Source organism: Macrobrachium nipponense, chromosome 5, assembly GCF_015104395.2.
Source record: "Macrobrachium nipponense isolate FS-2020 chromosome 5, ASM1510439v2, whole genome shotgun sequence".
Taxonomy (NCBI): domain Eukaryota; kingdom Metazoa; phylum Arthropoda; class Malacostraca; order Decapoda; family Palaemonidae; genus Macrobrachium; species Macrobrachium nipponense.
The window spans coordinates 32,358,450-32,384,878 of record NC_061107.1 but is presented as its reverse complement, the minus strand read 5'-3'; the positions used below and the strand labels follow the sequence as shown (position 1 = coordinate 32,384,878).

Here is a 26,429-nt window from a genome sequence, read left to right as displayed (position 1 = left end):
TGTAGGAGTATTAGGGCTCATAACACTAAAGGATAAATTCTTCATTCTGCCCACGTAAATCCTTAGAACTCTTTAAGTGGACATAGCAGAGCCTCCTCTTCATTGCAGTTAAATTAAACACAGACACAAGTCTGTTAAGGCTTTTGCTCTGACATAATTTTTAGCCCATAACAAAAGGAAAGAGAGGCAGGCATCCCCTTGAATGAAGGCCACATTACAAGAAAGGACTTGTTATTAATGAGATATCAACTAGTTGGCATAAGTGGTTTGCCCTCAGTCCTTAGTCCTATGCCCTTCATTGTCTCTAGTATAGAAATGACCTGGACTTGGGGCTGACTAGTAAAAGCAGTAAGTTTGCCGATGCAAAAAGTGTTACTAGTGCTGAAATGATACAACACTAAAAGTTACAAGAAGACTTGGGGAAATTAGGGGAATAGGTAGTAAAATGGTCAATTTCATTCAGCATAGGCAAATGCAATTATGCAAATACAGTCTCTTGGCTTTGTGAGATAATAAAACAAGCCTATGACCCCTGTCCAGAGGAATTTGGCCTCCTTTCCTGCTTTAGTGTCCATGAAGTCAGGGGCACAGGCCCTTACCTCACATTTTGGTAGAAATCAATACATGAGGTAGTGATGGCAGAAGTCTGGCGTAGGCACCCTACCTGTATCTCTTCCACCTGAAGGATGTTGCCCACAAGTTCATGGATACGTTCTCCTCCTGAGGACCTGTGGTGGCTACTTAACAAATTGTGTAGTCACCTGAACTCTGCCAAGTATAGCTGAGGAATGTAAATGCTGAGTGACTGGACTCTCCTGTCCTTTCCAAGTCCACACCATAATGGGATGAGATACAGGTGAGTATACAATGAGCAACCAGCTCTGGTTTGGTCCTGGGATGGGTCACCCTCTGTCCTTTCCCTTTAACAAGGGGGAGAAAGGAGAACGTAATCTGAACCATTACTTGATAATAGCTCATATAACTTGCCAGTCGAAGTTATGGTTCTCTGAACTCCTCACAGGTATGAGGTTTAGTAGCCAAGTCATCCATGATTGCAAATGCAACTGGGAGCATGACAGTTCCAGGTGGGATCCAACTCCAGTCAGTTGCAGGGACATTTAAAATTTACAGACTTCTGCCATCACTACCTCATGGGTCACCCTCTGTCCTTTCCCTTTAACAAGGGGGAGAAAGGAGAACGTAAATCTGAACCATTAACCTTGATAATAGCTCATATAACTTGCCAGCGAAGTTATGGTTCTCTGAACTCCACAGGTATGAGGTTTAGTAGCCCAGTCATCCATGATTGCAAATGCCACTGGGAGCATGACAGTTCCAGGTGGGATCCAACTCCCAGTCAGTTGCAGGGACATTTAAAATTTACAATAAAATAAAAAAAATCAGAGAGAGAGAGAGAGAGAGAGAGAGAGAGAGAGAGAGAGAGAGAGAGAGAGAGAGAGAGAGAGAGAGGCATACAATTGCTTGTATAAAGTTCATTGAAACATGTTATGGAGAAGTGAGGTAAGAATATGTGTGTATGGAAGTATCTTATTTGCACTTCAGTATTTACGTGGAAAAGGCAATGATAGACAGAAAGACATTCAGTACAGTTGCTTACAAAGGCAAAAATTCACATGGAATGGTACTTATAAAACGGAATGATTTTCTGGGCTCAGCTCGTGTCGGCCTATGAAAGATCCTTAATATCATTCTTTCTAGGTAAAATTAGCCTAAAATTACCAGAGAAAAACAAAATTAAGAAAATGTCAGTAAAACTGACTCGCTCACTCTTAAAAAGAAGTGTCGGTATGATAATAGGGGCGAGTGTGGAACACTACCACGAGACAAACACCAATTAGAACTTCCTATCAGAATCCCCCCAAGAGAGAGCTGATACCAACGGGCGATGCAGCCTCTAACTAATACTACTAGAGGACGCCACGGACAGCAGCGCCCCTAGCGGCATCCTTAAATTTTAGCGCTAGCGTCAGACGCAAACCATTTCCTTGTGCTGTGCTATTTCGGGATTTATCCTTATAATCTACAATGGAACGCTCTGCAATTGCCACGGCTAAGTTAAGTAACTCATAAGTAATATTTTACCACATTTTTATCTTCCGGGTACCAGTATTTTCCTCTTAATAGGTCATATAACTGGTTCCCCGGTTGTCTCGTGGCGGCCATGCTGCCTCGTAAGAATTCCGGTCCTCCTCCATATGGGACTTCTTATACTTATGGGCTTACTTTATCACGTTCATTGTTTTACGGATCGGTTTTAGCTAGTTTAGCCCTCCCCTACTCCATTCTCTTAGTTCGGTATTTTTAGGGCTATTATTATTTTATTCCGGCCCAGCATCCCGGCTCTTGCTCTTCATCGGCTATCGCTGGCTCCGAGTAGGCTTCTGTTTCTTGGAACAGTCTGCCTCCTCCTGGGCTTCTTTCTCTTTTACTAAAAGTGTCTCTTCCATCTTTTCGATGTATATATTTATTTTATTTAGGGTGTTAGGCTAGCCTAGGTGCTTGTTCCTTGTATTGGTACAGCTTGGTTCACGTGGCCCTCTCACGGTTTGTGTTGCTCGCGGCCTAGGCCACTTGCGGTCACGTGTTCCATCGCACCTTACCCTTGGCCCTGCCCTCCCTTTCTGGTATAGGGAGGAGCTGGGGGACCCCTTGGTTGTCTTGGCAACCTCAGTCGCCTTCTCTCACTCCTACTCGAAGGTGGCATGGGGTTCCTCCCGAGCGGGGGGTATAGGGCGACCACTCATGAGGTACAGGGTCTCCATGCGGGTAGCCGGTGAGGCGGGGAGGAGTAGGCCATCCCTCCACCTCTCAGCTCCCGCCGTGTTACGCCGAGACTCCTTCCTCCCCCCTCCCCAGTTGCTCAGCACCTACCCTCGCTATACGAAAGGAGCCTCCGTCGCAGCCGCCGGGGCACCTTTGGTTATAGGTTACTGGCTCCGCTAGCGGGCGGGGTGGGCACTACTAGTGGTCGGTTGCTTGCCTGCTATATCCTTATATCTCTCCCCCGCTACCGGAAGGGAGCTTACTTCTTACCTACGCACTCTTCTAGTAGACGGGCGCGGAGAGGAGTGTTTTATTATTATTATTAATTTAAGGATATACCCTAATTGTACAATATTTTACAATGAATTGTGTAATATTAATTTTATTATCTACATCCCCGCTATTTTCCGTCGTGGTTTCCAATTACCACCACTCCTGGTTGGTTTCCTTTTGTGTCTCCGCCATCAGCGGAGCCATAGCCTAGGATACCAAACCCCTGGTTACCACACGTATTTTGGCGGGGCTCTGGTTTAATCTAACTTTATCGCTCCGGCACCAGCGGAGCATCTGTTAGACTGTAAGTGTTTACTTGGTACTCATGTACTTTTCCACTTTTCTTACAGGCTACCAACTGCCAGGTCCCAGCGTTGTAACGCGACGCTGTTCGACCCCTGTGGACATGATGAGTGTAGGTCTCACGCCCCCTGTGGGGGCCACGTCCTACAACGAGACGATCGTCTGGCACCCTGAAGCCTGCGCCATCTGCTACGACCTGGTCGTCAGCTGGGAGATGGGGTAAGTCCGTTATAGGCTTACTTATCATTTTACTAACACTTTTAGTCGTAAGTTTGTTAACCCCGTTCCGGTTCCACCATTGGCAGCTAATCTCGCCTTTCTTTCAGGCTACCGGTGTGAGGGAAGTCGCCCTCTCCACCCTGAAAGCGTGGGTGGGCGGCTTCGGGAAGAACGCTGCCAAAGGCCAGCCCTACATTCTGATAAGAAGCCTGGCCGTCCAGATCTTCCCGCGGGCAAGTCGACGGTTACGTGACCCCTTGTCCGCTGCCCCGCTGATAGCCTCCATCCAGCAAGACCTCCAGCAATCCTTTGGGTCGTAGCCTCCCAGGAGTCGGTCCCCGGGGACGTCGCTGCCCTGGACCTTAACATCGAACCTATGGCGGTAGGGGTGGAGGATTTGTTGGTTGAGGTAGGTGTGTCGGGCGCCCAAGGTCTTTCCTTGGGTGCTTCTGGATCTTCTCCTGTCCCCTCTTCTAGTGCTTCATTCCAAGGCTTTGTGGGATCTGAGATCCCTACCCGCTCTCCGCTCTCTCTGTACCCCCAAAGGCGAAGGGACAGAGAGAACCGAAGACAATCTAGCTAAAGACGACTTCTAAGAAGTCGTCTTCGTCTTCTTCGGCTAAGAAGTCGTCGACTTCCTACGCCGATGCGGTGAAAGCAAGGCCGAGCTCTTCTCACCCAAAGAGCTCCAGAAGCAAGGCTTCGAAGGAGAAGGCTCGCGCTCCCGCCGAGTCACTGCCTTCTCCCGCCTCCACCGCTTCCACTCCGGCTACGCCGGTAGGGGTAGCAGGTACTAGCACCTTTGATCCCTCTGCTTTTTCAGCAGGGGTGATGGAACAGGTGGGCGTGCTGGTGGGCTCGCAAATCTCCGCACTGGGGTCACGGTTCGAGCAGATGTTTGCACAGTTGTCAAACACTCTGTCTCAATCTGGCCAATCAATCCAAGATCTCTCTAACAGAATGAGAGAAAATGAGGACCGAGTAGCTGGGCTATCTTCAGGTTCCTCCCCCAGTCTCCCCAGCGTCAAGCACTGGGATTCTTCAACTCCCGCCATATGAATCTTTGCCAGCTTTCTCTATGGAGAACCCATGGAGAGTAGCTGCCTACGCTCCATTCAAAGATGGAATGATCTCTATCTCGGAGTGTGGAACTCGAAGGATTGAGGACTTCGAGTTTTCCACCTCCGGGTCTGACGCAGCCTTTCATCGGTTATGCTAGGCTGACGCCAACTGGCTCTGACGAGGGAAGACAAGATCTCTAAGGAGTCGGTCCTGTATAGTAGAGATCACGCTCAGCGGGAATGGGTTCATGCCTTGAGGACTGGGGAGTGTACGAACACCAAACTCCAGGCCTACAAGAGTCCCTTCACTATTTTCGCGACGGAAGAGGAGGTTTCTCTTCCGTTCGCCACGAAAATTAGTGGAGAAGTCCCTTCAGGCAGTCCTCAAGGATGAGCCCATCCCACAGTTGAGGGAGGCGGAGTCTACTTCTCCGCTCTTCCCGGCCTTTGGAGAATTGTGGGAGAACTTGCCAGCTACGTTCACGCTTGGTAAGCTCAAACCGGACTGCGCCATGGACCAGTTCGGTGAGAAACTACCAAGGCTGCCGGATTCCCTAATCCAGGCAGAGTTTGATGCGCGAACCAGGTTTGGCAGGTCCCTCAATTCCCTTATAATCACGGAAAATGGCTGCCCTCTCTTATGCTACGGAACCGCTGTTCAAGATTCTGGCGAAATCTCAGTTCCAGACGGTTCTACGACGCTTTTCGACTTCTTCCAGGCTAGGAGGAACTGCCGGAAGCATGTCCTACAAGAGTGTACCATTAGGCATGAGCCTAATAGACTCTTGGCCGCTAGCATGTGGGGAGCGGATCTCTTCCCAGAGTCCGCGGTTAACGAGGTACACCATGAAGCTGCTAGGCTCAACCAGAGCCTTAGAGCTAGGTGGGGTATTTCCTCAAAGAGGAAACAGGAATCCGTTCCCACTGCTGGCAAGAAAACCGAAGAAGGCTGGTAAGAGGTTCCAGCCATATAAAAAACTCCAGCAACAGCAGCAATTTGTGCAGGCGGTCCCGGTTACCCAACAGGGACAACCTGCCAGTTCAAAGCAGAACCAGCCTATCCTCCTGTTGCCCCGCAATTCTCAGCCATCCACTTCCTACGCTATCTCGCCGGCCTTCAACCTGCATATGAGGCTCAAGGCTACACTCAGCCGAGAGGTAGGGCGGAGAGGTTACTTTCGTCAACGTGGCCGCAGGAAGGGGTACGAGGAGCAGAACAGTTCAGGGGAGGGCGTGGTGGCCACCCGCCCATCAACAATGAGGCTCCCCAGGTAGGAGGGAGGCTGTTCCTCTTCCGCCACAGGTGGGGGTTCAGCAATTGGGCACAGAGCATAGTGTCCAAAGGATTGGGGCTGGAGTTGGATCAAAGATCCTCCTCCAATCAAATCATTCCATCAGATACCGTCAAAGGAATTGACAGATTACGCGGAAGAACTCCTTCAGAAAGGAGCTATTGCGAGAGTCAAAACATCTAAAATTTCAAGGTCGCTTATTCAGCGTGCCAAAGAAAGGCTCAACAAAAAGAAGGGTAAATCTTAGACTGTCAAAGCTAAACTCTTTCATTCGTTGCGACAAGTTCAAGATGCTTACCCTCTCGCAAGTAAGGACCTTACTTCGCGTGGAGCCGTCACATGCGCCATCGATCTTACAGACGCATACTATCATATCCCTATAGCCCAGGCACTTCCGCCATTCCTAGGATTCAGGCTAGGAAATCAAACATTCTCATTCAAAGTGATGCCCTTCGGTCTGAATGTAGCCCCCAGGGATTCACAAAAATAGCAGAAGTGGTTGTTCAACAATTGAGAGCTCAGGGAATCATGGTAGCAGCATACCTCGAACGATTGGTTGATCTGGGCACCAACAGTCGAGGAATGTCTCAAAGCCACCAAAAAGGTAGTTCACTTTCTGGAACATCTGGGGTTTCAGATAAACAAAACGAAATCCAGACTTACTCCGGAATCTCTTTTCAGTGGCTAGGAATCCAATGGGATTTGTCTTCTCACAATCTGTCAATTCCAGTGGCCAAACGGAAGGAAATAGCAAAATCTGTCAGACAATTTCTCAACAAATGCAAGCAAACGTTCAAGAAGAAACCAGGAGAGAATCCTAGGGTCTCTTCAGTTTGCTTCGGTAACGGATATCCTTCTGAAGAGCAAGGCTGAAAGATATAAATCGAATTTGGCGGTCAAGAGCAAACTCCAAATATCGAGACAAGTTGTCAGTAATCCCACAGATCCTCCGCATCCAACTACGGCCTTGGTCAAAAGTAAAGAACTTAGCCAAGAAAGTACCCCTTCAATATCCCTCCCAGTGTTTAACCATTCACACGGATGCATCCCTGTCCGGGTGGGGGGATACTCTCAGTTCAAACAGGTTCAGGGGACTTGGTCAGTTCAATTTCGCCAGCTCCACATAAAACGTGTTGGAAGCAATGGCAGTATTTTCTTACTCTGAAGAGACTGCTTCCCCCGAAGAAGTCTCATCTAAGGCTAGTTTGGACAGTGCAGTAGTAGTTCATTGCATCAACAGAGGAGGGTCCAAATCCAAGCATGTGAATCATGTTCATGATAGCCATCTTTGCCCTAGCAAACAAACACAAATGGCATCTGTCTGCCACTCACCTGGCAGGAGTAAGGAATGTGATAGCAGACGCCCTGTCCCGGTCAGTTCCTCTGGAATCAGAGTGGTCTCTGGACGACGGGTTCATTCCAGTGGGTAGGCCGGAGAGTCCCAGGTCTTCAAGTGGATCTCTTCGCCTCACAAAAGCGAACCACAAGCTCCCTTGCTATGTGGCCCCCAACCTGGATCCTCTGGCTTATGCCACGGACGCCCTGTCGTTGGATTGGAATCAGTGGAGGAGAATTATATTTTTCCTCCAGTGAATCTTCTCCTTGAAGGTCCTAAGCAAACTAAGGTCTTTCAAAGGGATAGTAGCTCTGATGTTGCTCCGGACTGGCCCAAGAGCAACTGGTATCCTCTCCTTCTGGAATTTTGGGTCTCCGACCTCAACGGATCCCCAATCCCAAGCTATCACAATCAGTACAAATGAGGACTGTGTTCGCTTCCTCAGGAATTCTCCAGACCCTAACTTTATGGATTTCATGAAGTTTGCGGCTAATAAAGATGCTGATATTGACCCACAGAATATTCTCTTCCTAGAATCAGATAGAGAGAGTCAACCATTAGACAATATGACTCAGCTGTTAAAAAATTAGCATCTTTCTTGAGAGAATCGAACACTACAACCATGACAGTTAATTTGGCTATATCCTTTTTCAGGTCCTTGTTTGAAAAAGGTTTAGCAGCTAGCACGATTACCACTCATAAATCTGCTTTGAAGAAAATCTTTCAAGTAGGTTTTCAGATAGATCTGACTGAATCTTATTTCACATCTATCTCTAAAGGCCTGTGCTAGACTTAGACCTTATCAGAGGCCTACTACAGTTTCATGGTTCTTGAATGAGTCCTCAAACTAGCTTCAGATACTGACAACTCATCCTGTACATTCATAATGCTCCTGAGGAAGACATTATTCTTATTAAGCCTAGCCTCAGGAGCCAGAATTTCAGAACTGTCGGCTCTATCCAGGGATGCGGGTCATGTGGAATTCCTCCCTTCAGGAGAAGTTCTACTTGCTCCGGATCGTAGCTTTTTAGCCAAAAATGAGGATCCTCTTGCAAGGTGGGCTCCTTGGAAGGTTATCCCACTTCCACAGGATCCTTCTCTCTGCCCAGTATCAACTCTTAGAGCCTTTCTATCTCGTACTTCTTCAAGATCCTCAGGTGCTCTCTTCATGAGAGAAAAAGGTGGTACCTTGTCAGTAAAAGGTATTAGACAACAAATCCTTTACTTCATTAAGCAAGCCAACCCTGAATCATTCCCAAAAGCACATGATATCAGGGGAGTAGCCACCTCGATTAATTATTTTCAACATATGAATTTTGAGGATCTTAAAAAGTATACTGGATGGAAATCCCCGACAGTCTTTAAACGACATTATTTAAAGTCCTTGGAATCTTTAAAGTTTTCAGCAGTAGCAGCGGGAAACATAGTTTCCCCTGATACTGTATAGTAGTTGTAGTATAGATCCAGGTCTCCTTTCTACCTACATCAGCCAACATGCCTCACCCTATCGCCAGGCTACTCGAATATCATAGCCTTAGCCGTTGAATCATATAGTGGATTGTCCCTTATTTTTTTGCTAGGGACATCCACACTTGTACTGATAATGTACTTCAGTGTACCTACCCTTATTTTTATGCTAGGGTAGGACACAATATGTTTGTATATATTCACCATTTTTGTATTTATGATGAACTTCAGTGTACCTACCTTATTTTATGCTAGGGTAGGACACAATGTGTTTGTATATATTTTGCAATACTTGTATTAATGATGGATTTCAGTGTACCTACCCTTATTTTTATGCTAGGGTAGGACACATGAGTTTGTATATTTTGTAATTTTGTTAAGTAAATCCCCCTTTTTTCTTTATATTACATGCATCACTGTAATTTACTGCAATTACCATTTAAGTACTTTAAGATTACTAACGTTCTATTATTTTACTGTTTAGTATAAGTTAGTTTAAGTGCTTAGGTTTGTGTATGCTGTAATTGATTTACTTATATTATATCCATCATTTTACGCTGTTTTTCATTGTCCCTTTTTTCCCATCTTGTCTGTTTCTCTGGTACTCTTTCATAGGCCGACACGAGCTGAGCCCAGAAAAGGGATTTTGACGAAGGAAAAATCTATTTCTGGGTGATTGGCTCGTGTCGCCCTATGAAACCCCCCCTTTATGGTTTGTTTCCCCCCCTTGCAGGACAAGATGTATTTAGTTGTTTTAATTAAGGATGTCCGCTAGGGGCGCTGCTGTCCGTGGCGTCCTCTAGTAGTAGTAGTAGAGGCTGCATCGCCCGTTGGTATCAGCTCTCTCTTGGGGGGATTCTGATAGGAAGTTCTAATTGGTGTTTGTCTCGTGGTAGTGTTCCACACTCCCACCCCTATTATCATACCGACACTTCTTTTTAAGAGTGAGCGAGTCAGTTTTACTGACATTTTCTTAATTTTGTTTTTCTCTGGTAATTTTAGGCTAATTTTACCTAGAAAGAATGATATTAAGGATCTTTCATAGGGCGACACGAGCCAATCACCCAGAAAATAGATTTTTTCCTTCGTCAAAATACCCTTTATGTACAATTTACTGATATACACTACAGTAATAATGGTAGTTTAAGAAGCTGTGTTACATTTTTTAAAAGCTTAATATATTGATGCAAAAAGCAATATGAGAGAAATAATGCTGACATTGTAATTGCTTATTTGTTAATATTGAAATGTTATGGACAAATAAACTATGACATTTTTCTATTTATTTTACACTACAGTAGCAATAACATTTTATTAAGTTATTACCTCTGTTAAAATACCATAAAGCACCACCTCCTCCTCTCTCTCTCTCGAACGTGCAGACACATGCACATGCCTTCTTTTCAGCCCTAATGTTATTCGTGTAGCAACATGTAAACATGAACTTGAGGTAAGCATATACGTAGTATAAATACAACTTATGGAAGTTTGTGATTTTCAGCAATTACAAAATTACATGAAAATTGCCATGAAAATGTTTTTCTTGGTAGATCAGTTATGCTAGCTATCAATGCAAAAAGATAGTGCAGAAAAGTAGTATTTTTCCAATATGAGAGAGTGGAAAACCAATTTAACATAATTATTTAATGGATGCCCCTCATGTTTCAGTATCTGTGTGTAGAGAATGCAATATTGTACATTTAAGTCTAGAATATATGGAGTTGACTCTCCAAGTTTCAACAAAGATAGAATTTAGTCTTAGAGACAAACCCTTTAAAATAATTCTGTAAGCGTTTTCTACATATTTAGTCTGTCAAATGAAAATTCAAAAAGAAGTCCTTTTTAAACTGCATATTTTTTTTTTATAATAACCTCACATATCATTCTGTTTGAAGTCAGAATTTTAACTGTCTTCTGGCCCAAGTATTATAAATAGATGTAACTAGAACATATAAATGAGATATTTCTACATTGCAGGAAGTGCTGGAACTGGTAAAAGCTTCTTGTTGCGGAGAATAGTCGGGGCTCTTGCTCCTGATGTGACTTTCATTACTGCCAGCACAGGAGTTGCTGCCTGTCAGATAGGTGGGACAACACTTCTGCATTTGCTGGGTAGTTTTATCAAAATAGTGTGTTGCCATGAGAATCCAAAATTGACAACATGTTACTGAAAAACTAATTAGTATATGTATACAGTTCTGTTTTGACTCACAATAAACATGAAAAATTAGGAATATGGTTTGGTGCACATTTCTATTGACAAACTGATTTGCTAATGCTATTGGATCCAATGTAAATTGTTTTGTGAGATTGAGCCAAAAATTTGGTTGTTATTCACTGTAGTACTCAGATGTATGTAGTTGCCAATTTTCAGATGTTTCTCTGTGAAATTTTCCTCCTTTTATTATGTACTTAGTTTGGCAATGAGTTTGTCATTTTTCCAGTCAGTGAATTTTTGTGCAGTGATTCGCGTCTGTGTTGACGTGTTAATGTAAACTGATAGGGGATGCTCTCCCGTAAGATTTATTGAGTCGTTATTCAGGCTTCATTGCACCTTTTAGGTATTGGCAGAGGTGGGACTAGTATTGAAAATTGTATAAAATCTTGCCTCTAGAAAAGTTGTTGCACAGCAGTGGAGAAAATGCAAGCATTTAATAGTTGATGAAATCTCAATGGTGGATGGTGATTTCTTTCAGGTATGTTTGTGTGTTTGTGTTTTCAATGGTGCAAAAGTGTACAGTATTTTCCTTGAAATAAAACATTGACTCACATTTTGAACTTATGGGAATACTTTCATAAATGATTAGAATTTAAGACAAAGTTTGTACAAATTTTGTTCTACTCTCCTTTGTGAATTTTTTTTTTTTTTTTTTTTTTTTTTTTTTGTTTTGTTTTTTTTTTTTTTTTTACTAATATATTAGAAATTCAAGTTACTTCAGACTTGTTGCACATAAAGATCACATAGTTCAAGTACTAAATCTGGTTCTTAATGATTAGAGGCAAAAGTTTTGGTAGATGTCATTAGTATAAACAACATGAATTATCAATAATTAGATGTCATTAGATGTCATTAGTATAAACAACATGAATTATCAATAATTAAATAGACTAGGTATTCAAGGTCATAAGAAATGTTTCTGATTTAAATATCTTTCTAAATTATTACAAATATCTGAAAATGCTCCTTTGAGGATGAGCAGCAGCTAAATAATAAGGAAATTTTAAATAGAAAAACCCTCTTTTGGTAACTGCTGTAAATCCTCCAACCCACCCACTTTTCCGTGAGAATCTTTGGTGGATGTTCTGTAACCTACCAAGTGGTTGCTGCCGTGATTCCATTGACTCTTCATCACTGTACTTTACTGACAATGCCACCCTTCTTTACTGGACCAACTGTGAGAGAACTCTTGATATCACTGAGTGCCAGTGGGGACTGAAGGGTGAGGTGAGGGAATACTCACCTATTAGTAGAGAAAGTTGTATAAAAATCCCATTTCATACCCGAGAGAGTGCACACTGTGCCCAGAACAAACTATACATGACCCACCTATTGTATACAGTAGGGCCCCCGTATTCGCGTGTTCACACATTTGAGGATTTCTCTCTGGAACATTTCCCCCCATTATTCATGGGAAATTCACCTATTTGTGATATTTTTCTATGAGAAATATCCACAAATTCCTGTTTTTTTTATCAATTTCATCATGAGATGCACTTTTTGTGACAAAACTTATAAAAAAAACCTGGTATAAAAATTTTTAGTGGGATTTTCATGCATTTTAACTAACAAAATAGGCCGTTTTAAGCCTTTTTATAGGGGTTCCAATATTCGCCGGTTTTGGGGGGACGGTTCTGGTATCCATCCCCCATGAATACGGGGGAACCACTGAACTTATAAATCCTCAACTTAGAGAATAAGTCATTTTTGGACTTTAAAAAATTTTTGCGACCTTTGTCGATGTTCTCCTAACGTTGGGAAACACTGACCAGGGGTTGGGGGAAACCCCCAAAACCAAATTTCCTGTTATTAGCAGTAGGCTAGAACAGAGACTTAACGACATTAGACATATGAATAGGTAAAGTTGAAACCACCTAATAAAAATTTCCTGTTTTTAGCATATTGACACTGATATTGCATCATAATTCACTAAATGTCACCTTCAACTTCACACAAAATACACTGCTGCACTTTTTGTTATGTGTTTCAAAAACATTCAAGATATTCAAAATTTGCTAACACATTGGTGTTGGCATTAGATGTTCCCTGACACATTGGCGGTCAGTCATCCCCCGCACCACTTTTTTCACAACAGTGCCATGGCAGCCACTTCAAAATGACAACTTCATTTCACTGGATAACATGTCGTTATGGCTAAATGTCGTAATAAAACTTAACTAAAAACAATCACACCATATTCGCGGAAGTGAGACACTATGAGAAGCGTGAAAAATTACAACAGACATCCAAAAAATCAACTTTATTACCTGATAAACACAGACATTGTGATGGCTTAAACCTGTTGCTTTTTATGTTGTTCAATGAGATGGTTGCTGTGTTGGTGGGGAGTTTCGGCACAAAATTTGAAAGTTTTCTTACCGGAGCATTCGGTCGGTGTTCCCCCTGTCGGTATTCACCCACATCACTAAGATTAACTCCTTTGTTGTCTCGCAACAGCTACCAAAAAGGGATTTTGACGAAGGAAAAATCTATTTCTGGGTGATTGGCTCGTGTCGCCCTATGAAAGTATCCTTAATATCATTCTTTCTAGGTAAATTAGCCTAAAACCTAAAATTACCAGAGAAAAACAAAATTAAGAAAATGTCAGTAAAACTGACTCGCTCACTCTTAAAAAGAAGTGTCGGTATGATATATGGGGCGAGTTGATGTGGAACACTACCACGAGACAAACACCAATTAGAACTTCCCTATCAGAATCCCCCCAAGAGAGAGCTGATACCAACGGGCGATGCAGCCTCTACTACTACTACTAGAGGACGCCACGGACAGCAAGCGCCCCTAGCGGTCATCCTTAATTAAACAAAACAATAAATACATCTTGTCCTGCAAGGGGGGAAAACAAACCATAAAAAAGGGGGGGTTTCATAGGGCGACAGAGCCAATCACCCAGAAATAGATTTTTTTTTTTCCTTCGTCAAAATCCCTTTTCTGGGCTCAGCTCGTGTCGGCCTATGAAAGAGTACCAGAGAAAACAGACAAGATGGAAAAGGAAACAATGAAAAACAGTTTAAAAATGATGGATATAATATAAGTAAATCAATTACAGCATACAAATTAAGCACTTAAACTAACTTATTATAACAGTAAAATAATAGAATGTTAGTAAACTTAAAGTACTTAAATGGTAAATAAATAAAATTACAGAGATGCATGTAAAATAAGGCAAATTTGGGATTTACTTAATTAGAATACATAATTACAAAATATATACATACATGTGTCCTACCCTAGCATAAAAATAAGGGTAGGTACACTGAAATCCATCATTAATACAATTAATTCCAAATATATACAAACACATTGTGATTGAAGTTCATCACAAGCACAAAATGGTAAATATACAAACATATTGTGTCCTACCCTAGCATAAAAATAAGGGTAGGTACACTGAAGTACATATCAGTACAAAAGTGGTTGTCCCCCTAGCAAAAAAATAAGGGACAATCCACTATGATACAACAGCTAAGGCTATGATGTGAGTAGCCTGACGATAGGTTGAAGGCATGTTGGTTGAAGTAGGTAGAAAGGAGACCTGGATCAATACTACAACTACTAAACAGTATCAGGGGAAACTATGTTTCCGCTGCTACTGCTGAAAACTTTAAAGATTCCAAGGACTTTAAATAATGCCGTTTAAAGACTGTCGGGGTATTTCCATCCAGTATACTCCTAAGATCCTCAAAGTTCATATGTGGAAATAATTTAATTGAGGGGGGGGGGTGGCTACTCCCCTGATATCATGTGCTTTTGGGAATGACTCAGGGTTGGCTTGTTTAATGAAGTAAAGGATTTGCTGTCTAATGCCTTTAACTGATAAAGTACCACCTTTTTCTCTCATAAAGAGAGCACTGAGGATCTAGAAGAAGTACGAGAAAGAAAGGCTCTAAGAGTTGATACTGGGCAGAGAGAAGGATCCTGTGGAAGTGGGATAACCTTCCAAGGAGCCCACCTTGCAAGAGGATCTTCATTTTTGGCTAAAAAGCTACGATCCGGAGCAAGTAGAACTTCTCCTGATGGGAGGAATTCCACAGACCCGCATCCCTGGATAGAGCCGACAGTTCTGAAATTCTAGCTCCTGAGGCTAGGCTTAATAAGAATAATGTCTTCCTCAGGAGCATAATGAACGTACAAGATGAGTTGTCAGTATCTGAAGCTAGTTTGAGGACATCATTTAAGAACCATGAAACTGTAGTAGGCCTCTGAGAAGGTCTAAGTCTAGCACAGGCTTTAGGGATAGATGTGAAATAAGATTCAGTCAAAAATCTATCTGAAAAACCTACTTGAAAAGATTTCTTCAAAGCCGATTTGTGAGTGGTAATCGTGCTAGCTGCTAAACCTTTTTCAAACAAGGATCTGAAAAAGGATATAGCCAAATTAACTGTCATGGTTGTGGTGTTGCGAATCTCTCAAGAAAGATGCTAATTTTTTAACAGCTGAGTCATATTGTCTAATGGTTGACTCTCTCTTATCTGATTCTAGGAAGAGAATGTTCTGTGGATCAATGTCAGCATCTTTATTAGCCGCAAAACTTCATGAAGTCCATAAAGCTTAGGGGTTCTGGAGAGTTCTTGAGGAAGCGAACACAGTCCTCATTTGTACTGATTGTGACAGTTTGGGATTGGGGATCCGTTGAGGTCGGAGACCCAATTCCAAAAGAAGAGGATACCCGTTGCTCTTGGGCCAATCCGGTGCAATCAGAGCTACTATCCCCTTTGAGAAAGACCTTAGTTTGTCTAGGACTTTCAAAAGAAGAAATTCACTGGAGGAAAAAATATAAATCCTCCTCCACTGATTCCAATCTTTAACGACAGGGGCGTCCGTGGCATAAGCCAGAGGGTCCAGGTTGGGGGCCACATAGCAAGGGAGCTTGTGGTTCGCTTGTGAGGCGAAGAGATCCACTTGGAGACCTGGGACTCTCTGGCTTACCCACTGGAATGACCCGACGTCCAGAGACCACTCTGATTCCAGAGGAACGACCGGGACAGGGCGGGTCTGCTATCACATTTCTTACTCTGCCAGGTGAGTGGCAGACAGATGCCATTTGTGTTTGTTTGCTAATGCAAAAGATGGCTATCATGACATGGTTCACATGCTTGGATTTGGACCCTCCTCTGTTGATGCAGTGAACTACCACTGCACTGTCCAAAAAACTAGCCTTAGATGAGACTTCTTCGGGGGAAGCAGTCTCTTCAAAGTAAGAAATACTGCCATTGCTTCCAACACGTTTATGTGGAGCTGGCGAAATTGAACTGACCAAGTCCCCTGAACCTGTTTGAACTGAGAGTATCCCCCCCACCCGGACAGGGAAGCATCCGTGTGAATGGTTAACACTGGGAGGGGATATTGAAGGGGTACCTTCTTGGCTAAGTTCTTTACTTTTGACCAAGGCCGTAGTTGGTTGCGGAGGATCTGTGGAATTACTGACAACTTGTCTCGATATTTGGAGTTTGCTCTTGACCGCCAAATTCGATTTATATCTTTCAGCCTTGCTTTCAGAAGGATATCTGTTACCGAAGCAAACTGAAGAGACCCTAGGATTCTCTCCTGGTTTCTTCTTGATGTCTGTTTGCATTTGAGGAATTGCCTGACAGATTTTGCTATTTCCTTCCGTTTGGCCACTGGAATTGATAGATGGGAAGACAAATCCCATTGGATTCCTAGCCACTGAAAATGAGATTCCAGGAGTAAAGTCTGGATTTCGTTTTGTTTATCTGGAACCCCAGATGTTCCAGAAAGTGAACTACCTTTTTGGTAGCTTCGAGACATTCCTCGACTGTTGGTGCCCAGATCAACCAATCGTCGAGGTATGCCGCTACCATGATTCCCTGAGCTCTCAATTGTTGTACAACCACTTCTGCTATCTTTGTGAATACCCTGGGGGCTACATTCAGACCGAAGGGCATCACTTTGAATGAGAATGTCTGATTTCCTAGCCTGAATCCTAGGAATGGGCGGAAGTGCCTGGCTATAGGGATATATAGTATGCGTCTGTAAGATCGATGGAGCATGTGACGGCTCCACGCGGAAGTAGGGTCCTTACTTGCGAGAGGGTAAGCAATCTTGAACTTGTCGCAGCGAATGAAAGAGTTAGCTTTGACAAGTCTAAGATTACCCTTCTTTTTGTTGAGCCTTTCTTTGGCACGACTGAATAAGCGACCTTGAAATTTTAGATGTTTGACTCTCGCAATAGCTCCTTTCTGAAGGAGTTCTCCGCGTAATCTATCAATTCCTTTGACGGTACCTGATGAAATGATTTGATTGGAGGGGGATCTTTGATCCAACTCCAGCCTAATCCTTTGGACACTATGCTCTGTGCCCAATTGCTGAACCCCCACCTGTGGCGGAAGAGGAACAGCCTCCCCCTCCTACCTGGGGAGCCTCATTGCTGATGGGCGGGTTGGCCACCACGCCCTCCTCTGAACTGCCTACTCCTTGTGCCCCTTCCTGCGCCACGCTGACGAAAGTAACCTCTCGCCCTACCCCTCGGTTGAGAGTAGCCTTGAGCCTCATAAGCAGGGTTAAAGGCCGGCGAGAGAGCCGTAAGGAAAGTAGATGGTTGAGATTGCTGGGGCACCAGGAGGAAAGGTTGGGTCTGTTTGGATGTGGAAGGTTGTCCCTGTTGGGTAACTGGGACTGCCTGCACAAACTGCTGCTGATGTTGAAGTTTTTTATAAGGCTGGAACCTCTTACCAGCCTTCTTTGGTTTCTTGCCAGCAGTGGGAACGGATTCCTGTTTCCTCTTAGAGGAAATACCCCACCTAGCTCTAAGGCTCTGGTTGAGTCCTTAGCAGCTTCGTGGTGGACTTCGTTCACTGCGGACTCTGGGAAGAGATCCGCTCCCCACATGCTCGCAGCCAAGAGTCTATTAGGCTCATGCCTGATAGTGCACTCTTGAAGGACATGCTCCGGCAGTTCCTCCTGGCTTGGAAGAAGTCAAAAGCGTCTGACAGAACCGTCTGAAATTGAGATTTCGCCAGAATCTTGAACAGCGGTTCCGTAGCGTAGGAAAGAGCAGCCATTTCCGTAACGATGAGAGAGTTGAGGGACCTGCCAAACCTAGTTCGCGCATCGAACTCTGCCTGGATTAGGGAATCCGGCAGCCTAGGTAATTTTTCTCACCGAACTGGTCCATGGCGCAGTCCGGCTTGAGTTTACCCTGCGTGAATGTAGCTGGCAGGTTTTCCCACAACTCTCCGAAGGCGGGGAAGAGTGGAGAAGTAGACTCCGACTCCCTCAACTGTGGAATGGGCTCATCCTTGAGGACTGCCTGAAGAGCCTTCTCCACCAATTTCGTAGCGAACGGAAGAGAGACCTCCTCTTCCGTCGCGAAAATAGTGAAGGGACTCTTGTAGGCCTGGAGTTTAGTGTTAGTACACTCCCAGTCCTCAAGGCAGTGAACCCATTCTCGCTGGGCGTGATCTCTACTGTAGAGAACTGACTCCTTCGAGATCTTGTCCTCTCTCGTGAGAGCCGTTGGCGTCAGCCTAGCATACCCCATGAAAGGCTGCGTCAGACCCGGAGGGTAGAACTCGAAGTCCTCAATCCTTCGAGTACCAAACTCCGGGATCGAAATCATCCCGTCCTTAAAAGGAGCGTAGGCCGCTACTCTCCATGGATTCTCCATAGAGAAAGCTGGCAAGGAGTCGTTAAGGCTGGAAGTTTGGAGAATCCCCAGTGCTAGATGCAGGGGAGACTGGGGGAGGAGCCTGAGTTAGCCCAGCCACTCTGGTCCTCATTCTCTCTCATTCTATTAGAGAGGTCCTGGATAGACTGTCAGTTTGAGACAGACTTTCGTTATAATTGCGCGAACATCTGCTCAAAACGTGTTCCCAATGCTGAAATTTGGGAACCTACCAGCACCCCTACCTGTTCCATCATCCCTGGTGAGACGGAGCAGAGGGAACGCAGGTGCTGGTGCTTGCCACCCCTGCCGGCATAGCCGGAGAGGAGCAGCGGAGGCGGGGAGAAGGCAGTATAGTGACTCGGTGGTAGCGGCGAGCCGTTCTCCTTCGAAGCCTTGCTTCTGGAGCTCTTCGACTGGGAAGAGCTCGGCTTAGCCTTCACCGCATCGGCGTATGAAGTCGACGACTTCCTGGCCGAAGAAGACGAAGACGACTTCCTAGAAGTCGACTTAGACAAGGTCTTCGGTTCTCTCTTTCCCTTCTCCTTAGGAGGTACAGAGAGAGCGGGAGGGCGGCTAGGGATCTCGGATCCCGCAAAGCCTTGGAAAGAGGCGGAAGAAGAAGGGACAGGAGAAGATCCAGGAGCGACAAGGAAAGACCTTGGGCGCCCGACAAACCTACCTCAACCAACAAATCCTCGCTAACTACGCCATTGGCCTCAAGGGTTTTTGTTCAGGTCCAGAGCAGCGACGTCCGGAACCGACTCCTGGGATGCTACGACCCCCAAACGATTGCTGGAGGTCTTGCTGGATGGAGGCTATCAGTGGGGCAGCGGACAAGGGGTCGACGTAGCCCCGTCGGACTTGCCGCGGGGAAGATCTGGATGGCCAGCTTCCTATCCAAGATGTAGGGCTGGCCCTTGGCGGCGTTTTTCCCAAAGCCGCCCACCCACGCTTTCAGGGTGGCGAGGGCGACTTCCCTCACACCGCTAGCCTGAAAGAAAGGTGAGATTAGCTACCAATTGTGGACAGGGTTAACAAACTTACGACTAGAAGTTGTTAGTAAAATCATAAGTAAGCCTATAATGGACATACCCCATCTCCCAGCTGACCGACCAGGTCGTAGCATATAGCGCAGGCTTCGGGGTGCCAAACGATCGTCTCATTGTACGACGTGGCACACGGGGCGTGAGACCTGCACTCGTCATGTCCACAGGGTCGTTTTTAGAGCGTCGCATTACAGGCGGGACCTGGCAGTTGGTAGCCTGTAAGTGAAAAAGTACATGAGTACAGAGTAACACTTACAGCCTAACATATGCTCGTGGTGCGAGCGATAAAGTTAGATAAAACCAGAGCCCCGCTAAAATACGTGTGGTAACCAGGTTGGAAGATAGACTATGGCTCCGCCCATGGCGGAGGCACAAGAATCAACCAACTAGGAGTGGTGGTAATGGAAACCACGACGGACAATGGCGGGGATGGTTGATAAAAATAATATAATAACACACAATCATTGTAAAATATCTTATAATTAGGGTACATATCCTTAAAATAACAAAATTAAAACAACTACTCTCCACCCGTCTACTAGAAGAGTGCGTAGGTAAGGGTAAGCTCCCTTCCGGTAGCGGGGGAGAGATATAAGGATATAGTAGGCAAGCAACCGACCACTCATAGCGCCCACCCTGCCCGCTAGCGGAGCCAATATCCTATAACCAAAGGGGCCCCGGCTGCGACGGAAGGCTCCTTACGTATCTGGAGGGAGGTGGCTAAGCAATGGGGAGGGGGGGGAGGAAGGTCCCGGCGAAACACGGCGGGAGCGAGAAAAGGGGGGAGGGATGGCCTACTCCTCCCCGCCTCACCAACTACCCGCATGGAGACCCGGTACCTTATAGTGGTCGCCCTATACCCCCTGCTGGGGGGACCCCCCGGTCACCTCCGAGAGTGTGAGAGAAGGCGATGAGGTTGTTATAACAACCAAGGGGTCCCCCAGCCCCTCCCTACATCAGAGAGGGAGGGAAGGGGCAGGGTAAGGTGCTATAGGACACGTGACCGCAAGTGGCCTAGGCCGCGAGCAACACAACCGTGGTAGGGCCACGTGAACCAAGCTGTACCAATATGTGGAACAAGCACCTAGGCTAGCCTAACACCCTAAATAATAAAAATACATCGAAAGGAGGAAGAGACACTTTTAGTAAAAGAGAAAGAAGCCCAGGAGGAGGCAGGACTGTTCCGAGCAAACAGGAGCCTACTCGGAGCCAGCGATAGCCGATGTAGAGCAAGAGCCGGGATGCTTTGCTGGGCCAGAAAAAATAATAATAGCCCTAAATACCAAGCTAAGAGAATGGTAGGAGGGCTGAACTAGCTAAAACTCGATGTAAAACAATGAATGTGATAAAGTAAGCCCATAAGCATAAGAAGTCCCAGTATGGAGGACCGGGAATTCTTACGAGGCGGCATGGCCGCCACGAGACAACCGGGGAACCAGTATATGACCTATAAAAAAGGAAAATACTGGTACCCGGAAGATAAAAATACGGTAAAACGTTACTTATGAGTTACTTAACTTAGCCGTGGCAATTGCAGAGCGTTCCATGATGAAGATGCGGATAAATCGCAAGAAAAGCACAAGCACAAGAAAATGGCGACTTGTCGCTGGCGCTAAAAATTAAGGATGTCCGCTAGGGGCGCTGCTGTCCGTGGCGTCCTCTAGTAGTAGTAGTAGAGGCGGTGCATCGCCCGTTGGTATCAGCTCTCTCTTGGGGGGATTCTGATAGGGAAGTTCTAATTGGTGTTTGTCTCGTGGTAGTGTTCCACACTCGCCCCTATATCATACCGACACTTCTTTTTAAGAGTGAGCGAGTCAAGTTTTACTGACATTTTCTTAATTTTGTTTTTCTCTGGTAATTTTAGGCTAATTTACCTAGAAAGAATGATATTAAGGATACTTTCATAGGCCGACACGAAGAGATGAGCCCAGAAAATAGGTTTTCCCTCTCAACAGTTTATTGTACAATTTTTCCAACATCCAAATCTTACTTAGCCTGACCTATAATTTATTTTTTTAGTTTCATGAAAATCCAACTCAAGAGAACCTGTACTGAACTTACTGCACCTCAATATTTGAAAGATTCAACCTCATTAACCCTTTCTCTATCTGGTGTTATTTCATCCTTACTGTGTTTTTTTAGCTTCATCTTGAGTCCCATCTCTCCAGATTAATGATACATTAAGTAAGCTTTGCAATCCTTGTGGTATTTTCTTATTGGCACAACAGTACTTGCACATTCCAAGTATGTCAAGTTTTTATTAATCCTCTCCTCCACTCCAACCAATTCTTTCAATATAAAATCATAAAAACAAAGAGTAGTCAAACAGGAGAGGTGATTTCTTTTTAGTACCCCAGTTCTATTTACTGCAAATTCACTTGATGACTCCATAAGCATTGCTTTGTTTATGGATAGATTCAGATAATTTTACACATTTACCAGTAATACTACTATATCATACCTTTCATAACATTATTCTGTGGGTACTGTCATATGCACTCCCTTAATTAACAGAAGCCATCAGGAGAATTTTAAATTCATTCACTGCTGCTCAGTGTCTTAACACATATTTGATCAGAGCCTTTTTGAAGTCACGTGGCTTCACCATAGAATATTCTTTGTTAAAGGCTTGTGGTACGTGAAAGGGCTCTTAGTCAGGTGGAATATTTTTTCCCCTTGTTTCAGATATAAGCTATTTTTTCCCCTTGTTTCAGATCTAAACATCTTTCAGAATTGCTCCTTATTGTTACTTTGATGCCATCATATATGATCACCTTTTTCCCAGCTCTAAAACTGGATATGGAGACTCGTTTAGAGCGAGAGCGTGCAGAGTGCAATGTAGATCATTCACCTGGAGTACCTGAAATATAAAGATCAAGAGACTGCTATCAATAAAACTAATAGTACAGATGAAATAAGTACAAATAAGTACAGGGTATGCCTGAAAGCTCTTCATGATGACTAAAAGTTTACCAGTCTTATTGAAGTCCAAAGGAAGGGCCAAGTCTGAAGTTATCACATCTGTCAACATTCCAAATAGGAATTTGCAGCCAATTGCCCTCTTCCCTTGGATTAACTTAGCTGAGTTTAACATTCTTTCATTTGTTCACCCACACAATAAATCTTCAGCCTTAACAATAAGATAAATCTAATGGTGTCAGCTGGAAACTAGTTAAAAACAATCAAAGATTGTAAAGGGGGGTGCCTGAGTCATGCAGCTCTCCCTTCCCTTTATCCTTACAGATAAATATGATTCTTTTTCCTCTCGCAGGATAGAAGATACGTATCTTCTTTCCCTGAGGGGGAAGGCACATTATTGTTTCCTTTCAGGCTCTACAGTTGTGAACCCTACTTCTCGCCTTGAAGTTAGGCAGCAGCGGCATTCTGCTCAGACATTGAGAACCCCTCTGCTTCAGTTCCCTCTGACAGAGTTGCCACTTCACTGATTTTGGTACGTCCATTGGTGCCGTAAAGAGAATTTGGAACCCAGTCAGTCTTGTCGCCGGTGTGTTCCTTTATATGTATCCTTGGAGCCCCTTCTTTGTGCTGGCCTGCGAGGCTGCGTTGTCATGTGAGGGTACCAACCTTACAGACGGTTTTTCCGATGTGGCTCGTGTCTCCCTCTGATGTTTGATTTGGTATTCCTTTTGTCATATGGAATAAAATTGCAGTACAATCTTGCTTGAATATGTTTTTCCACTCTTACACACATCGTTTTCTCTCTCTCTTTGTAAGAGGAGTCTGCCTTAACCATCTTCCTGGCTTAAGTAATCGAGTTCTCAGTCTAGCTTAGCATAGCCAGTTAGTTTGAACCTTCCTTTCCATCTTAGCTTAGCCTAAGTGGTTGAATTTCTTCTGCATGAAGAGCGTTGCACACTGAACATTGGACATGTTTTCCTAGGGTCCAGTGGTGGCTGTTCAACAAGTGTGACTCATCCAGTCCCCCAGGCGGGACAGTTTGTATCATGTCTAAGATAATTTGTGTGGAGTAGGGAACGAGGGAGTTGACTGGCCTCTTTTCTTTCCCTTTTCTTCTTTCTTCATTCCTGCAGGCAGTTTGAAGAATAGACACATCATACGCTGGAACTGGCTTGATGAAGATAAGTGTTGCAGCCATACTGTAACAGCACACTCAGGTTCCTTGCAACATGCAAATCTGCTTCTCAGTAGCTTAAACTCCTCTCTCCGGCAAGGGGAGTGAGGGGTGGTGGCTAAACCTTTTCTTGTGGCTGACATGATTTGTTGCCTGAGCAGATATAGTTCTTTTGAACTTCCATGAATGCAGTGAATCTGGTCATGTTTCATTGTATTTGAACCCAGTGGACTGAGCGTTAGATATCAAAATATCTAACATCTCATAGGGTTAGGTCTTTTTTAGCAATCTCATTTCAAGTATAGATCTATCCTATTGTTAAAACCAAAGGTTTGTTCCACATATGAACAAATACTTCGCCTCGGTGGCGTGGTTGGTTTGGTGCTTGCTTCTCACCTCGCGGGTTCGATTCTCGGCCATTCCATTGAGGAGTGAGAGATGTGTATTTCTGGTGATAGAAGTTCACTCTCGACGTGGTTCAGAAGTCACGTAAAGCCGTTGGTCCCGTTGCTGAATAACCACTGGTTCCATGCAACGTAAAAGCACCATACAAACAAACAAACATATGAACAAATGACAACCTTTTAATCAATTAGTATTTCCCATAGCTTACAAACCTGAGGCCCACCTCTAGCCACCCCTCTTACATTTTATCCTGGGTTGGAAGAAGACTGGTGCATCACTGGATTCAAATGCACTTTCTTGACTTGCCTCCACCTAATCTACGCATCGGATGCCAGATGCCCACAGATTCCTTGCATTTTACCGCCTTTGATTGTTTTTAACCAGTTTAAAGCTAGTGCCAGAAGATTTATCCTAGTGTTAAGACCTCATGTTTGTTGGCTATGAATAGTACAATTGATTAAAAATTTGTAATTGTTTGGTTTTTCATTTTTATTGTACTTCTTAACCCTTAAACGCGCCGACTGGACGTATTTTACGTCGAGATAAATTGTCTGTCGGGTGCCGACTGGACGTATTTTACGTCGACATACAAAAGTTTCTTTTAAAATTCGCGGAAAAAATACTTATAGGCCTACCAGCCTAAAACTTTTGAATCACGCACCTTGGGGAATGCTGGGAGTCCACGGATCAAGGCCTTGTTTTGTTTTGAAGCGTGACCCAGGTGCGCATGCGCCATATCCCTTCTTCTCGCTCCAGCCAGCATCAGTAGCGCACCATCCGAGAGCGATCTTTCGTGAAAAGCGTGTTTTCTGGACTTGTGCGAGACTTTGAGCATTTGTATTGCTACAAGACATTCCTAGATATGTCTCAACGACGTGTGAACCGTGAAAGGCGCGTTTTACCCGTCGGAAGGGATCGTGTAAGGCGAGTTTTGGACATGGATGCTGGCGAGGGGCCAAGCACCCAGCATGACCGCGCCTCAAGGCCGTTCTGTGCGGCCACGTGTGTCTGAAAGTGTTTTCGGGAAAACATCGTATGCCTTTGGTTACCCTAGGAAGCATGTGGGCGTCCTTAGGGGCATTCGTAGGCATTTGGGAGGCCTCCAACCAAGGGACATAGACGAATATCTTTCGGAGCTTGAATACGGGAACATGTCGCAAGTCCTCATTTTGATGGAGGACGGTCATCGAGTGACGATGAGGACCAGCAGTCCCGATGAAAGTGAGGATGAATATTTGCCCCCAATGTCCGTTCGAGGCTCACATCCCGAAAGTGAGCTCGAATTCAGTGCATACGAGGGGAATCTGAGGGGAGGGGGAGGGGGAGGGTGGGGATACGGGCTCAAGTTTTATCGCAGAGGACGATACAGAAAGTGAGGGCCTAAGTGAGGGTGATGGGCCAACGGGGGGGGGGGTGTAGTGTGCATCGTGCCCGCACCCGTGCGCGCGCACGGGCACGTAGAAGGTCGGCTCGTCGCGCCAGCCAAGGTGAAGGTCGGTCGTCGGAGAGTGACGAGGGGTGGACGGAGGACCCCACCCCTCCTAACATGCACCCCTTCACGGCAACCTGGGATGACCGTACCAATACCCCTGACTGTTTTGGGATTCATCCAGCTTTTCCTGACGCGGGAATTGCTGGAATACCTGGTACACGAGACGGTGGACTACGCTCGGTACTGCCGGTATGAGCTGAAGACGACCTTGTCGTATTATGGCGGGGTTGCAATCTCATTGACATGGCACATTTTTTGGGGCTCCACATTTATTTTGGTTTGACACCTGCTATCGACGTCAGGCAATATTGGAAGAGAAGTTATTTTTTATGTATGCCGAATGTCCCGTGATAATTTCCTGGCGATGGACAGGTACTTCAACGCCTTCAACCGAAGGGCCATACCCCGGAATAACAGTGATCGCCTCATTTTAGTGCGTAGAGTGTTGGATTATATCCGTGAGCGGTGTAGTAATCTCGTGATTCCTGGAAAGAACCTGTCTTTGGATGAGGGGATGATGCCTTACAAAGGACGTCTTATTATAAAAGTGTATAACCCCAAGAAGCCAAAGAAATATGGTGTGAAATTCTTTCTCATTACCGAGGCCAACACTGGATACGTTGTGGACTTTTCAGTGTATACCGGGGTATTCTCCACGCTGCGTGACACTGTATTCAACCTTGTGGGACGTTTCCGTAACCAGGGATATCACCTGTTTATGGATAATTATTATAACTCGGTATCCCTGGCCCAGGAACTGTATGAAGCAGGTGTTCACGTCAGTGGACCCTTCGG

At 44.9% G+C, this 26,429-nt stretch overlaps 1 protein-coding gene across 1 annotated transcript in view; it reads left to right on the top strand.

Moving 5' to 3' along the window:
* Window positions 1–11,301: 11,301 nt before the first annotated feature.
* The window catches only part of LOC135215280 (ATP-dependent DNA helicase PIF1-like), a 72,715-nt gene continuing 57,587 nt past the window's right edge, over window positions 11,302–26,429 (top strand). Inside the window, exon 1 of the mRNA XM_064249825.1 lies at window positions 11,302–11,431. Within this exon, the coding sequence (XP_064105895.1) occupies window positions 11,408–11,431 (24 nt within the window). The 5' untranslated portion in view covers window positions 11,302–11,407. The remainder of the gene's footprint in view (window positions 11,432–26,429) is intronic.